The following is a 13,432-nucleotide window of genomic DNA, read 5'->3' as shown; positions in this document are numbered from 1 at the left end:
TACCCATTTTGAACTAAATTTAGTCCAGTGTGGTCTCAACACCTGCTGTGTTCTAAACACTGGAAAATTTCAACAGGATGGTGATAAATAGATTGTGGTAAAACTCACTTCAACTCAGAGAGCGGAGTTTTCTTGTCTACAAACATCCACAAAATCTCACCATTTGTTCCCCGTTGTTTTGGTATAAAACTGTTTATCTAGTGATATTCAGTTTTCATTCACTCACACACACTTTCACACTTTTAAGTAGGACACTCCTGCCCTTYGCGGATTTTAACTACCTAGTAGAGGACTCCCGTTGTCCTTTTTGCAGGGGACGCCGCCGTCCCACACAGAMTTTAACTTATAGTTAGAGGAGTCTGGCCTCCCGCGGACTTTAACTGCTTTTATTTTACCTGATAGTGCCTAGGATTCTCAGGGTTTTAATTTCTTACCAGAGGACGCCGCCGTCCYACACAGATTTTAACTTATAGTTAGAGGAGTCTGGCCTCCCGCGGACTTTAACTGGTTTTAGCAAGCAAGTCTTGTTTTATGGTTGTTACAAATAAAAGAAATATCGATACAGGAACAATAACATTATACGGACAGCCTTTGGAAAGGGTTAAATAATTTAAATATCTAGGATTATGGTTGGATAGTTCTCATACATGGAAAACAGATAGATAACTTAGAAACCAAATGTAAGAAAGTTATAAATTTACTAAAGGCTGTGGCTGGTAATAACTGGGGTGCAGATAGAGAGTCATTATTAAACATATATAGGGCTCTTATGAGATCAATAATTGATTATGGCAGTTTTGTATATGGAGCAGCAGCTAAAACACTACAAAAGATAGATAGACTACAGAGCAGGGCTTTACGTACAGGAGTGGTGAAAACGACACCTATTAATGCTCTTCTAATAGAGACTGGAGAGACTCCGCTGGAAATGAGAAGAATAAAATTAGCTTTAATATATTGGATGAAAATTAAAAGTAATGATGAAGAGAATGTAGCATCAATTATATTAAAAAACTGTTGGGAATATGCAAAGTTCCCGAGTAATGGATTTGGATGGATAAGTAAATTGACCAAAATGTTTGGATTAGAGGAAAAGAAAACAGCTCAGATTAATCCGATTAGTGTTATTCCTCCATGGTTATTTCCTGAGGTTAATGTAGACATGAGACTTCTTAAAATGAAAAACGACTGGAATTTAAATGAAATAGGGGTAAAGACTGACTGATGTATATTTAAGATAATCATATTATAACTACCTCCAAATTTATTCAGACGGTTCTAACAATCTTCAAGGATGTGTGGGAATAGGAATAAATATACCAGAGTTTGAAATCCACATCTCCAAAAGACCATCAGATCAGCTATCTGTTTATATTAGGCTTRCAGTGGGTAGAGGAGGTTCGACCASACAGGGTGGTGATATGTACAGACTCTAAAGCAGYTTTAGAAAGTATTCAGGGAGAAGGAAATGATAGGAAAGATTTAGTATTAGAAACTCTGCATAGTTTATTTAGAATATATAGAGGTGGCATTGATGTTTGGTTCTGCTGGGTACCAGCTCATGAAGGGTTAAAGAAAATGAAAAAGCAGATAAATTAGCAAAAAGGGCTTTAGAAATGGCAATAACAATAATAATTCCTTTTGGGAAAGGGGAATCCTGTATTAAAAATGAAGAAATAGAAAAATGTCAAAAAAGGTGGAATGAAGATAAGAAAGGGAGAAGATTATATAAAGTACAAAAGTCAGTATTAATTAGAAATATTAATGAGAGAAACAGAAGGGAAGAAATAATTATGACAAGATTAAACAGGTCATACCTATTTAAATGACACCTTATATTTAATAGGGAAGAAAGTAATGATAAATGTGAAGGATGTGGAGAGAAAGAAAATGTAGAACATGTATTAATGAACTGTGGAACATATGAATCTGAAAACAATGGTTGGAAGGACAGGAATGGAGTCTTAAAGGAATATTAGGAAATGAAGGAAACATAATGGAGATTTATAGATTAAGGAAAGTTTTATTTATTTTTCTTAAAAATACAAGATTAATAAATAAGAAGAAGAAGAAGAAGAAGAAGAAGAAGAAGAAGAAGAAGAAGAAGAAGAAGAAGAAGAAGAAGAAGTTTTTCTTTCCTTCACTGTCATCTCCAGTCCACCAGCAGGAGGCGGCTCTGTTTGATCTGTTCACTAGGAAGTGACGTCACTGCGTGGTTTCCGTTGCTACTTGTAAACAAAGCGCAGTTAGCTGCGGCTACCCTGGTGACGAGAACTGGGCAATAATCAGAACCAAGCCGAATCGGTGGATCCGGACCGGAACGTCTTAGGGATGGAGTGAACCAGAACCGGCACCATGTCCATGGAAGACCCGTTCTTCGTCGTTAAAGGGTCAGAACCTCCGCAGCCACAGCAGCTAGCATCAAACCGAACCAGAACCGAGCCCGAACCCCTGGTTACCGGTTAAACTGGTCAGACTAGCACCCAGGCCGGCACCAGTCTGACCAGTTGAACCAGTTCAGCTGGTTGAGGAGCATCAGTTGCTAACCTGGTCGTGTGATGAGACTGAATAGAAACAACGATGCGTTCAGGTTCAGACCAAAAATAAAATATCTGAAACTGGACCTGATGTTCAACAGGGGGTCACGTGATGAGCACGTGACCTGAGCCTGCAGCTGGTTAGCTTGGTAATCTGCTCTAACTGACCCTCTGAGACACACCTGAGCAGGTAACCCTACCTGCAGGTACCACCGACCCGCCAGAGGTCCAGTTGGACCGTGTGGGTCCAGTTCACGAATACATTACTGATCCCAAAGGGAAATTAAACCCGGTTCTGGTTCTGACTCTGACTCGGTTCTGGTTCTGTGTGCAGGGAGGTAGAGAAGGCGGTTCACGCTGCCCAGAGCCTCCATCGCCGCTGGGTGGAGCTGCAGCAGGAAGTGGGCGGAGCCTCCAGGGAGGAAGCGGATTGGACGACCAATGAGCTGCGGAACGGCCTGCGGTCCATCGAGTGGGACCTGGAGGACCTGGACGAGACCATCAGTATCCTTGTCCCCCAGTCTGTCCTCCACTCTGTCTCCGAGTCCCCCATCCCAAGTCTCCGTTGTCCTTGACGTCCCTTAAGGCATCGTGGAGTCCAACCCCAGGAAGTTCCACCTGGACGCTGCCGAGCTGACGAAGAGGAAGGCCTTCATCACCAGCACTCGCCTCACCGTCCAGGTAGGTTTGACCTTCTCCAAACCTAACCCCTACCGGGTCCCCGAGCTGGTCTGACCCGGTACTCGGCTGGTTCTCTGTTTAACAGGACATGAAAGAACAGATGTCGGGTCCAGCAGCTGGTTCTGGTACTGCTGACAGATACGGCAAACAGGTACAGGCCCTCAACAGCCAATCAGCTGCTGTGACTCAGTTTGAGCTCTCTGATTGGTCGCGTCTCTTGCTGATAACAATCTGAACGGGTTCTGGTTCTGTTAGGTTCTGCTGGGAGACTCCCAGGATCCCATCTGGCAGCCTGGTTCCGATCAGTTCGGCCCACCGGACCACCGGCCGCAGAACGCCAACACTCAGTTCATCGGCGAGCAGCAGACACAGCAGCAGGTAGCAGAACTTGCTGCTGTGGTTCTGGTTGCCAGTTCCAGAACCACAGCCGTCGGTTCCAGTTCTGACCCGAACTGACCCGCCACTTTGTGTTGCAGCTGATTGCGGAGCAGCAGGACGAGCAGCTGGAGCGGGTTTCCGGAACCATCGGGGTTCTGAAGAACATGTCGGAGCGGATCGGCCTGGAGCTGGACGAGCAGGCCGGGTAAGAACCCAGTTCTGACTGGAACTACCAACTGGTCCAGTTGGGTCTAATCCAGTGCCGGTTCTGGTCCAGATGAGGTTAGTTCTGGTTCCAGTACCAGTCTGGTACCGGTTCTGGTACCAGTCTAGTGAACAACTTTGGACATGAGATGGACGGCACTCAGTCTGGTTGGGTTCTGGTTCTGGTTCTGGTTCTGGTTCCGGTTAGCGCTGTAACGATTATTAAAATTCCTGGAGGAAATTTTACCTGTAAAAATGTTTCATTTCAATCCATCAGATGTTATTTAACAGCAGATTTCAGCAGCAAGAGTTTCATGAAAATCAAAACAGGAAGTGACGTGAAGAATCAAAACGTTAAACCCTGACGAGTCGGGGGGCAGCACCGCGCCTCTTGACATCTTTAAAACGTAAACAGTGAGGAAGAGAAATAAAAAGAAATTAATACATCAATAAAAAGTAAAGATAAAACATTAAAAACATCAAAGTCATCAAAACCCACTGAAACCCTAATTTAGCCACAAGCAGCTCTAACCAGGTGGGTTTTAGTCTGGATGTAAAGGCTCTCAGTGTTTCAGCTGCTTTACAGTTTTCTGGAAGTTGGTTCTGGGGCTGCAGAGCAGAACCAGAACCAGAACCTGAGGGGTCCAGACGGTTGGTACAGCAATAACAGATCTTTAAATTATTGTGGTGCTAAACCGTTCAGTGATTTATAAACTAACATCAGTATTTTAAAGTCTATTCTCTGAGCTACAGGGAGCCAGAGGAGGAACTTTAAACCTGGATTTATGTCTCCATCTTCCTGGTTTTAGTCAGAACAGCTGCAGCAGCTTCTGGATCGGCTGCAGCTGTTTGATTGATTTATTAGTCAGACCTGTGAAGACGCTGCTGCAGGAAAAGATAAACACATGGATGAGTTTCTCTGATCTGAGACATAAGTCCTCTAATCCTGGAGATGTTCTTCAGGTGATAGAAGGCCGACTTTATGACTGTCTTAATGTGGCTCTGAAGGTTCAGGTCAGAGGTCAGAGGTCATCACTACTCTCAGGTTTCGGGCTGATTGCTGGTTTTTAGTTGTAATAACTGAAGCTGTGCATTGATTCTGGTTCGCTCCTCTTTAGGTCCAAATATAATAACTTCAGTTTTGTTTCTGTTCAGCTGGAGAAAGTTTTGTCTCATCCACACATTGATCTGTTCTAAGCATCTGTTCAGTGACTGGATGGGGTCAAAGGTCACCTGGTGACATCGTGATGTAGAGCTGTGTATCATAGATATGGTAGCTGATCCCATTTCCTGTTATAACCTGAGCCAGTGGGAGCATATAAATATTGAAAAGAAGGGGTCCTAGGATTGAACCTTGGGGTTCCCCACATGTGACCTTTGACCTCTCTGATGAGAAGTTTCCGATTGAAACAAAGAAATCCCTGTTCTTTATGTAGGATTCAAACCAGTTGAGCACTGGACCGGAGAGTTCGACCCAACTCTCCAGTCGGTTCAGTAAAATGTCCTGATCAACAGTGAGGTCCAACAGAACCAGAACCAGCACTGTGGTTCTCCCACAGTCTGTATTTATATGGATATCATTGAACACTTTGACTAGGCCGTCTCCGTGCTCTGGTGAGACTGGAAACCAGACTGGAAGGAGTCAAAGCGATTCATTATTGTTAGGAAGTTATTTAATTGTTTAAAAACTGCTTTTCCTTTTACCAAAATCGATCAGAACAACAATATCCTCAGTGCTGAGGCATCTTCTGCTGTTTTGGTTGAGCAAAGTAGGAGAGACGACCTCTCCAAGATGGCCGCCGTATTTCCTGCACCAGAGCAGCCAATGTGGGGTCTACTCTAATATTATATGTCTATGGTGAAGGAGACCTGCTGCTGTGCGGAGCAGGTGTGTGTTAGAATCATGGCAGCAAAGAACTTTTCACAGTTTTTCCCCCAAACTAACAGACTGAGTTGAGTGAAGCTGCTGGATGCAGGTAAAGTTAGCTAAAAGCTAAAGGTGACTAGCTAATACCAATACATCACCTTAAGCTTGTTAACAAGTAGCTTGTAGGCTACTGGTGTTGTTGTCTGTCCCCCTTGTTCATCTGGAGCCGGGGCCGAGTAGAACAGAGCCTCCAAGAATCCACCCCCTTCGCTCACACACACCGTTCAACCAGACGGCTATCTGTCAGCCATGTGGGCCCAGAAATGGTTTGGAAACCTGCCATAAGGTATGCTGGATTGATGGGTATGACAGACAGACAGAACACCTGTTGCTGTTCTGTAGCTGATTCGTAACATAAGTGTAGCTTTAAGGACGAAGCGCAAAATAAATTTCAGATCATCCTGGTCTCAACCAACGTGTGGCGGAGCGCATCGTGGCGACACGTAGCTACATCCCTTCGCTAACATGAACACAAAGCTATAAATGTCTGGGCAAGGTCAGAGTTCAACTATTAAACTGAATGAAGATGAATCATAAACTAAAGGCTGGAGTAAAAAAAGATGCTAGCACCATAGACATATTTTATAAGCGTATCTGTGAGCCTGCCTCTTTATTATTAAATTCAATATAATTTCAGATTTTTCTATAACTTTTCAGTTTAGCTTAGAAAGTGAGCTATTATTGTTACAAGTTAATTTTCTAAACTAAAGAAAAGTTATTGTTAGGGAAGCTGAAATATGAAAAATTGGCCTGATTGATATCTGATAATAACACTGTTGTTATGCTAGATTTACCAATATTTTATTTGATCATTTTTTTATTCGATTACTCGAGAAATCATCAGAATATTGATAGAATACATGATTACAATAACCCTAGTTCTGGTCCAGTTCTGGTCCAGTTCTGGTCCGGTCCGGTTGCTAAGTCTTGTCTACCCATCAGGATGCTGGACGACTTTGGACATGAGATGGACAGCACTCAGTCCCGCCTGGACACCGTCATGAAGAAACTCGCTAAAGTCTCACACATGAACAGCGGTAATCTGCCCGGCAACATATTATTCATTCAGAAGCTCAGTCTGGGTTCTGATTGGGTAGAATTCAGTGATTTGGAGCTCTGATTGGACAGAGCTGTGTGTTTTAGGGGCGTGTCTGTCTATCTGATCACTGATTGGTTGGTTTCTCCTCAGATCGCCGCCAGTGGTGTGCGATTGGAGTGTTGCTGCTGATCCTACTGGTCGTCATCATCCTCTTCTTCATCCTCTGACTGAAGCATCACATCGACCCAAACCGCTGATCCCAGCCCTCTGGACCCGGTCCGGTCCGGTCCGGTCCGACATGTTCCTGCTGTGATTTTCACTTGTTGAACTTTATTTCAGAGAAAAAAGAAGTCTGTTCAGTTTGTTTTTGTTTGCTTTTAATATTCTGAAAGTACCTAGCATAACTCTAAAACCAACCAGTCTAACTAGTTCCTGTCCAACATGGACCTGATGACTCAGCAGAACCTGGGTCCATTCTGTTCACTCAGAGCCACTTTGACCCGTTTGAGCTTTAATCTGATTGGCTCCTGCCTGCAGCAGGAGGCTGGGTTCTGGAGGTTCTGGTTAGGAGTGCACCGATTGCAGTTTTCTGACCGATGGCCAATAATCGCTCTTTAAAAAGCCCGAGCTGCCGAGTCCGACTTTCTTTGTCTGGAATGTCGATAAATAAAATTATTTATTTGGATAACTGGGGCGGCTATTGTTACTGCAGACAGGATGTGGAGGGCGGGGCTAACCTGGTGGGCGGGGCTAACCTGGTGGGCGGGGCTAACAGTGTAACCTCAGCAGAGGACAGTGGCTGATTTTTAGAGCTTTGCTGATGTAGATCAGGTTGTCCAATCACTGATCTCCCAAAACAAAGAAAATCTGCACCAATAAATCGGCTGGCCGATAAATCGGTGCACACCTAGTTCTGGAGGTTCTGGTGGACTGGACCCAGACAGTGAACTCTGCTCCACCTTTAGACTGAACAGTTTTCAGTTTCATAAAATGTAAAAACATCAGGAAACATTATTCTTTCAATAATGTTTCTTAGAGAACCAGAACCAGAACCCTGACCCAAACATCCGTTTTAGTTTCTCCAGGACCAAAACAAACCTCACTCTGAACTAGAAGAGTTTAAACTGGTTCATTTTAACTGGTTAATTTGGTGGAACTAACTTAAAAACACTAAATTTTGTTTGTGTTTGTTTTGTTTACTGAAAACTTTTACTTTGTTAAACAGTTTAAGTGATATGTTGACGTTTGAATTCAGATTATTGAAAGTGTTTAGGATATAGATTTGAGTCCTCAACCACACTTCCTGCTGCTCCTTCACAATAAAAGCTTCTCTCTGTCAGTAAACTCAGCTCAGCGGTAGAAGCACCTTCTGACAGACTCTTATTCTGAAGGAGCAACAGGAAGTCTGATAAATGAGCTCTTTATGAGAACAGCTGACCAAGAAGCAGTCAATCATGGCTTTACACATCAGGTGTGACAGCCGTTTGGTCATGTGACGTCAATGAAACATTTCATTTCTGACTGATCAACTTTATTAAAGCATCTTGTTGGAAACTCCAGCTTTATTAAAGGAGCAGTTCGCTTTATTTCAGCTTAGTAAAGGCGTAGACATAATATCAGTGTAGTGACTATCTGTCCCAAAACTTAAAAATCAAAAAACTCAAAACTCGAAGGTGATCAAAACAAAAGTGAATCCAACTCAAATAGTCACCTGATGCACCGTGGATTCTGGTTTACGCAGCAAAAAAGGATCAAAGGTCAAAATATAGTTCTTTGGTTTTATTTTACTGTTCAGGCAAAAGGTTCCAGGCTTCTGCTCTGACTCCTGTATCTGTTGTTTGACTAGTGAGACTGATGTGACCGATTCTGTAGGCTGGTAACAAACCTCATGACCACCACGTGCATAATAAGACCCACCTAGTTATACCCTGAAATACCCACAGCCCAACCTGACATTCATTAACTCATTAAGTGAATTCTTAATCAAATTAAACAAAAATTCTAATGATAAATCAACTAGGAAATAAACAAATAATAAGAATAAACTAAACAATTTAAATTCTAAGATTTAACCAAAAAATGAGAAAATAGCTCCTACAATAAGGATAGACCCTCATGGCCGCTCTCTCCTATTGTCGCTGACGAGATTTAGGACGGCCATCTTGGAGCGGGCGGCCATCTTGGAGCGGTCCACCACTCCACTCAGCGTTATGTGTTTAGCAGCACAATGACGTATCAGCGCATTTAATCGATCATAACACGCTTTTTTGTTACTGGAAACCATATTCAAACATCTATCAAAGCTACATTTATAAACAATTGTATTATTTAGTATGTTTTTAATACATAGTTCAGCATATTTAAATATGCTTAGTGGCTATAACAATAGAATAGGAATGTAATATTCTGATATTGATGTATGATGAGCATATTAAGCACACAGCCGTTCATCATGTATTTAATAAATTATTTAGTAACATCAATACATATTTATATAACTATGCAAACAAATAAATAATGATTAATACTGAATAATATATGTTGAATACATGTTTATACCTTAGCATAGCATGCTAACAGGGCTAGGCGTTAGCATAGCTCCACTAACGGGGCTAGGCGACGGAACCAGCTGGATCAGAACCTTCTTGGTGGTTTCTCTGATGTCGGGTCCATTGAACCGAAGCTGAAAAGTGAATCTGGAAGCGACGGAGTTTCTGCTGCCAGAGGAACCAGGAATGAGACGCCATTCATTTCAACATTTTGAAAACTTGAAGCAGGAACTTAAGAGGTTAAAATATGTTTCATACTTTTAACCTTGGGTGAATATAGACATTTAAAACAGACGAGGAGTCAAAAGTACAAAAAGTTTTATTTAATCCAGTTTAATATCCATTGAATCAACCCAGTAACAGCAGTTGTTGGTCCAACTCCAGTCCACTTCGTTTTGTGTTATTCCACCAGTGAACACCAGGGGGTGACAAAATGTTTCTAAAGAGGGATTAGACTGTAAAAAAAAAAATCAGGTGCCATTAATTCCATTAGTTACATTCAGCGCTGCAAACTAAACTGGTTTCAGTGGTTTCCAGTTTGGAAGCTCGCTCTGCCCTGTGGCTCATCATCAGTCGGCTCTGATCTGATGGTCCACTCATTTCCATCAGAACCCTGAGCGGGACCGACCGATGACCTCTGACCTCAGACATGGATGGACAGACAGGGAGGAAACTGAGCTGTGATTGGGTGGGACGGTGGTCAGCTGACTTACATCAGCTGGTCTGTAATCTACGCTGCAGTTCTTGCTCTCCTCAGAACCAAAACTCTGCACTGATGACGACTTCTTCATTTGCAGTCCCAGCGCCCCCTGCAGGACAGACAGGACACACACTCAGCAAAACAAAATGTCTAGTGTTCAAAAATCAGGATCTACAACAGAAAATCTTCCCACACTGAGAGACTGAGCAGAAGGAGATTTCTTCCACAGGCTGCAGTTCCTGCCGTCACTGGGAAGACGGTCAGGAACCGGGGGAACCAGTCGGTCAAGGCTGGCGGTTTGAGTCTTGCTCAGTTTGACCGAGGAGAAAAGGCGATGCAGAGAGAGACGAGAGGGTCCAGCTCTACTGAATCTGAAGACAACAAAAGAGAACCGATTGGTTCATTTCTAAGAAAAACCGATCAGAGATCTGATCAGAAAAAGCTGCTGCCTTTTACACATTGTCAAATAAATATGGAAATTTGATTTTACCTTTATCTGCAATATTTTCAATGATTTTTTCGATTTCCTTGTCATCAGTTAATTTAATCTCAGATTTATTCAAGTTGCTCCTGATTGGTTGGCAGTTTAAAGGCCGGTTATGAAGAACAAGTTAGAATCTGATTCCTCAACATTAACCATTTAAACCTCAGTTTCAGTTTTAGGTTAAACCAATCAGAGTCCAAAGCGTCCAGCTGCTGGTTCTGGTGGCTCAGACTGAGTCCAGTCCCAAAACTCGCCCTGTGCCCCCTATGAAGTTTGGACTCAGTCAAAGTGCACATCAGGGTTCGAGGTTACAAGCAGTAAAAATGTGAGAATTGGGACAATTCACCTCCGCCTCCAAAATGGCCGACCGATCACCATTCAGGCATTTTCAAAAAAGTACAACAAGCAATCAGTTTTAGTGTACAGTAGACATTGTTTTTGCAGGAGACATTTGGTCGTTTAGATGTGTTTTGTTATGAGCTGCTGAATGCTGAACAAATGTACAGTAGAGTAAAACAACAATTATTCCAATACTTTACATTTGAAAACGATTGTTTTGTAACTATATTTCCACCTTTTAATTCAAAACAACACATGCAGCAAAGAATTGTGGGTAATATACTTCACCAAAGTTCTCCTGGAACCAGGTTTAGCAGATGTGCAGAAAGAGGACCCAAAAGGAGGCGGGGCTAAAGCAGGAAGTGGAGAATTGGGACGTGCTATGCAATGTGAGTCTGAAGGACACAAAGCAGGAAACCGTGGAGCCGAAGCCCCTGGTCAGCCTGGCCTGGTGCTACATGCAGCGGTGGAGCCTGTAGCTCCCAGCAGCCACAGCTGGTTTCACTCTGACTCTGGATCAGCACAGAATGAATCTGGATGGGGAGCCAACTGGGCAGCATGTGTGCTGCAGCTTTGATTGTTTTGTTGCTCTCCCCTTTCTTTTCTCCTAGGTTCTCACTCTAACCCTGAGATTATTTATAGATTACTTTAGAAAAATAAAACTAACTATACCCTCCTGGTTTTGTCTCTTCACTCCCTGGTTATTTATTGTTACAGCAGCCTTAGGGATGCAACACCTGGCAATGATGATGTCATCAGTCTGGTTTTAATGATGTCATCAGTTGGGGTTTAAACTCACCGCCCAGGATGTGAAACAACACTGTGCAGCTCTTCTCTGATTGGATGTCTGCGGTGTCCATCTGGGCTACCTGAGGTGGGCGGGGCTTTGTCTTCAGCTGTGGACCAGAAATGTGATGTCACCAATAAATGTTAATGCTTTTTTATAAATATTGTAAAACGCATTGAAATTGATCTTCTCTTATCAGTTTTTCAGTTTTATCCAACTTCTGTCTTTCAGCTCATTGTGTCCAAATAAATGTAAAGATTCGCTGATTCTGCCTTTTGACCACAGAGTTCACGACCTGAGTTCACATTCTGTCATTAACTGAAAAGTAAAGATTGTAGGAAACAAAAAGAAGCAACATTCTGTGTAAAACCAGCTTTTTCAGATCGATCCTGGAGTTTCTTTACTTTAAAACTTATAATTGATGCTTTAAGGCCAATTATGATTCTGTTCAGGTTCTGATCAGTCAGAGCAAAAATTACCTGATTTCTTTGTTTTAAATGGAAAAAAGATTTAAAACCCATTTTAAGAACATAAATCAGAGATTATAAGAGGAAACAAATACAGTTAGCTACCAACTGTTAGCCTCCAGTCAAAGAGCAGCTTTTCCCTCTGATTACCTGCAGCTCACTCTGCCTGACCACCTGGACGTTTGACCAGGTGGTCGTCTGAGCTCATCGTGTCTACAGGTCAGTCCTGTTCTCACCTGAGTGAGACCAGTCCGTCTTCTTCTTCAGTTCAGAGCCAGGCTGGGGATCAGAGCATTTCTTCTTCTCTTGCTGGTTTCCCATCATTGTGTTATGAAGCCCTCCATTCTGTGACATCATCAGTGATGTCACAGGTAGCGGGGTTACAGGGGAAGGACGTGTATGGTCATGATGGTTGCAGGTAGGTGGCTGGGGCGACGGCGTGCCCACCGGGTACAAGGCATAGGGGTTGGCAGGTGTTTCGACAGTGGGCGGGGCTTGTGAAGCTGTCACCTGGTTTGTACCTGTTTTATCCATCCTGCTAAGAGCCCCACCCCCTCCCTCACCTGAGTCAGCAGGTGAGATGCAGCCGATATAAGAGTCTTTGAGGACCTCCGTCCGCACCTGGAGGAGGGGTCTGTTCAGGCCCCGCCCCCTCACCTGGGCTACAGGTGGACGCAGAGTGAGGTGGCAGTCCAGCTGGGCTCCAGACATCGCCACCATCATCGCCGGTCTTCCTCTGACGTTGAGCTGGTTCAGGTCCGGTTTGGACACCTGGACACCTGTCCCCTGCTGCCGCTCCAGGTAACGAGACTCTGCCTCCGTCTCTGTCTCATCCTCGAACCGCAGGCGGCGAGTTGGAGACGCAGACCGGCGCCACCTGGTGGACGGATTGCTCAGGTGTCCTGGCAGCGATGCCCCGCCCACCGACCTGAAGACAAAGGACAGGTAGAGCAGTGAGAGGCCGGCGAGGAATAACTGGTTGTGGTTCCATTGGTTCTGGTCAAGTGAAGTTTATTTGTGTAACAGGCAGTTCAGGTGCTTTACGTCATAAAAACACAGAAATACAGACGTAGAATTACTGAAGCGTAACATTTTCACATGTCGATTGATTATTGATCAATGTTTCATTTATTATGTTTCAAAATCAGCTCCAACCAGCTGGTTTAGTCTTAAAGGAACTCTGTGTTTCAGCTGTTTTGCAGTTTTCTGGAAGTTTATTCCAGATCTGTGATGATGCAGAACCAGAACCAGAACCAGCAGGTTGATCCAGGAGCAGATCTTTAATCTTTCAGTGATTTATAAACTACCAATGAAGAACCAGGTGGTGTAGAACCAGGTGG

The 13,432-nt window shown here is 43.5% G+C and overlaps 2 protein-coding genes across 2 annotated transcripts; one reads left to right on the top strand and one right to left on the bottom strand.

The window, feature by feature from the left end:
• The first annotated feature begins 2,147 nt into the window (after positions 1-2,147).
• stx6 (syntaxin 6) lies at positions 2,148-8,331 on the top strand. The gene is made up of 8 exons (XM_008406532.2): positions 2,148-2,390; positions 2,872-3,041; positions 3,124-3,218; positions 3,304-3,369; positions 3,474-3,596; positions 3,695-3,801; positions 6,670-6,764; positions 6,917-8,331. The coding sequence occupies exons 1-8, from the start codon at positions 2,356-2,358 to the stop codon at positions 6,991-6,993; spliced, it is 768 nt and encodes a 255-aa protein (XP_008404754.1). The 5' UTR covers positions 2,148-2,355; the 3' UTR covers positions 6,994-8,331.
• A 1,285-nt stretch (positions 8,332-9,616) lies between these two features.
• On the bottom strand, positions 9,617-13,184 carry LOC103463287 (uncharacterized). Its single transcript, XM_008406542.2, has 5 exons — positions 13,158-13,184; positions 12,656-13,088; positions 11,638-11,734; positions 10,209-10,386; positions 9,617-10,124 (listed from the first exon to the last, which is right to left on the bottom strand). The coding sequence occupies exons 1-5, from the start codon at positions 13,182-13,184 to the stop codon at positions 9,921-9,923; spliced, it is 939 nt and encodes a 312-aa protein (XP_008404764.2). The 3' UTR covers positions 9,617-9,920.
• Positions 13,185-13,432: the final 248 nt, after the last annotated feature.

This window comes from Poecilia reticulata, linkage group LG4, assembly GCF_000633615.1.
Source record: "Poecilia reticulata strain Guanapo linkage group LG4, Guppy_female_1.0+MT, whole genome shotgun sequence".
In the NCBI taxonomy this organism is placed as follows: domain Eukaryota; kingdom Metazoa; phylum Chordata; class Actinopteri; order Cyprinodontiformes; family Poeciliidae; genus Poecilia; species Poecilia reticulata.
Note: the sequence above shows the minus strand (reverse complement) of the source record. Positions and strands in the feature narration are given on the sequence as shown.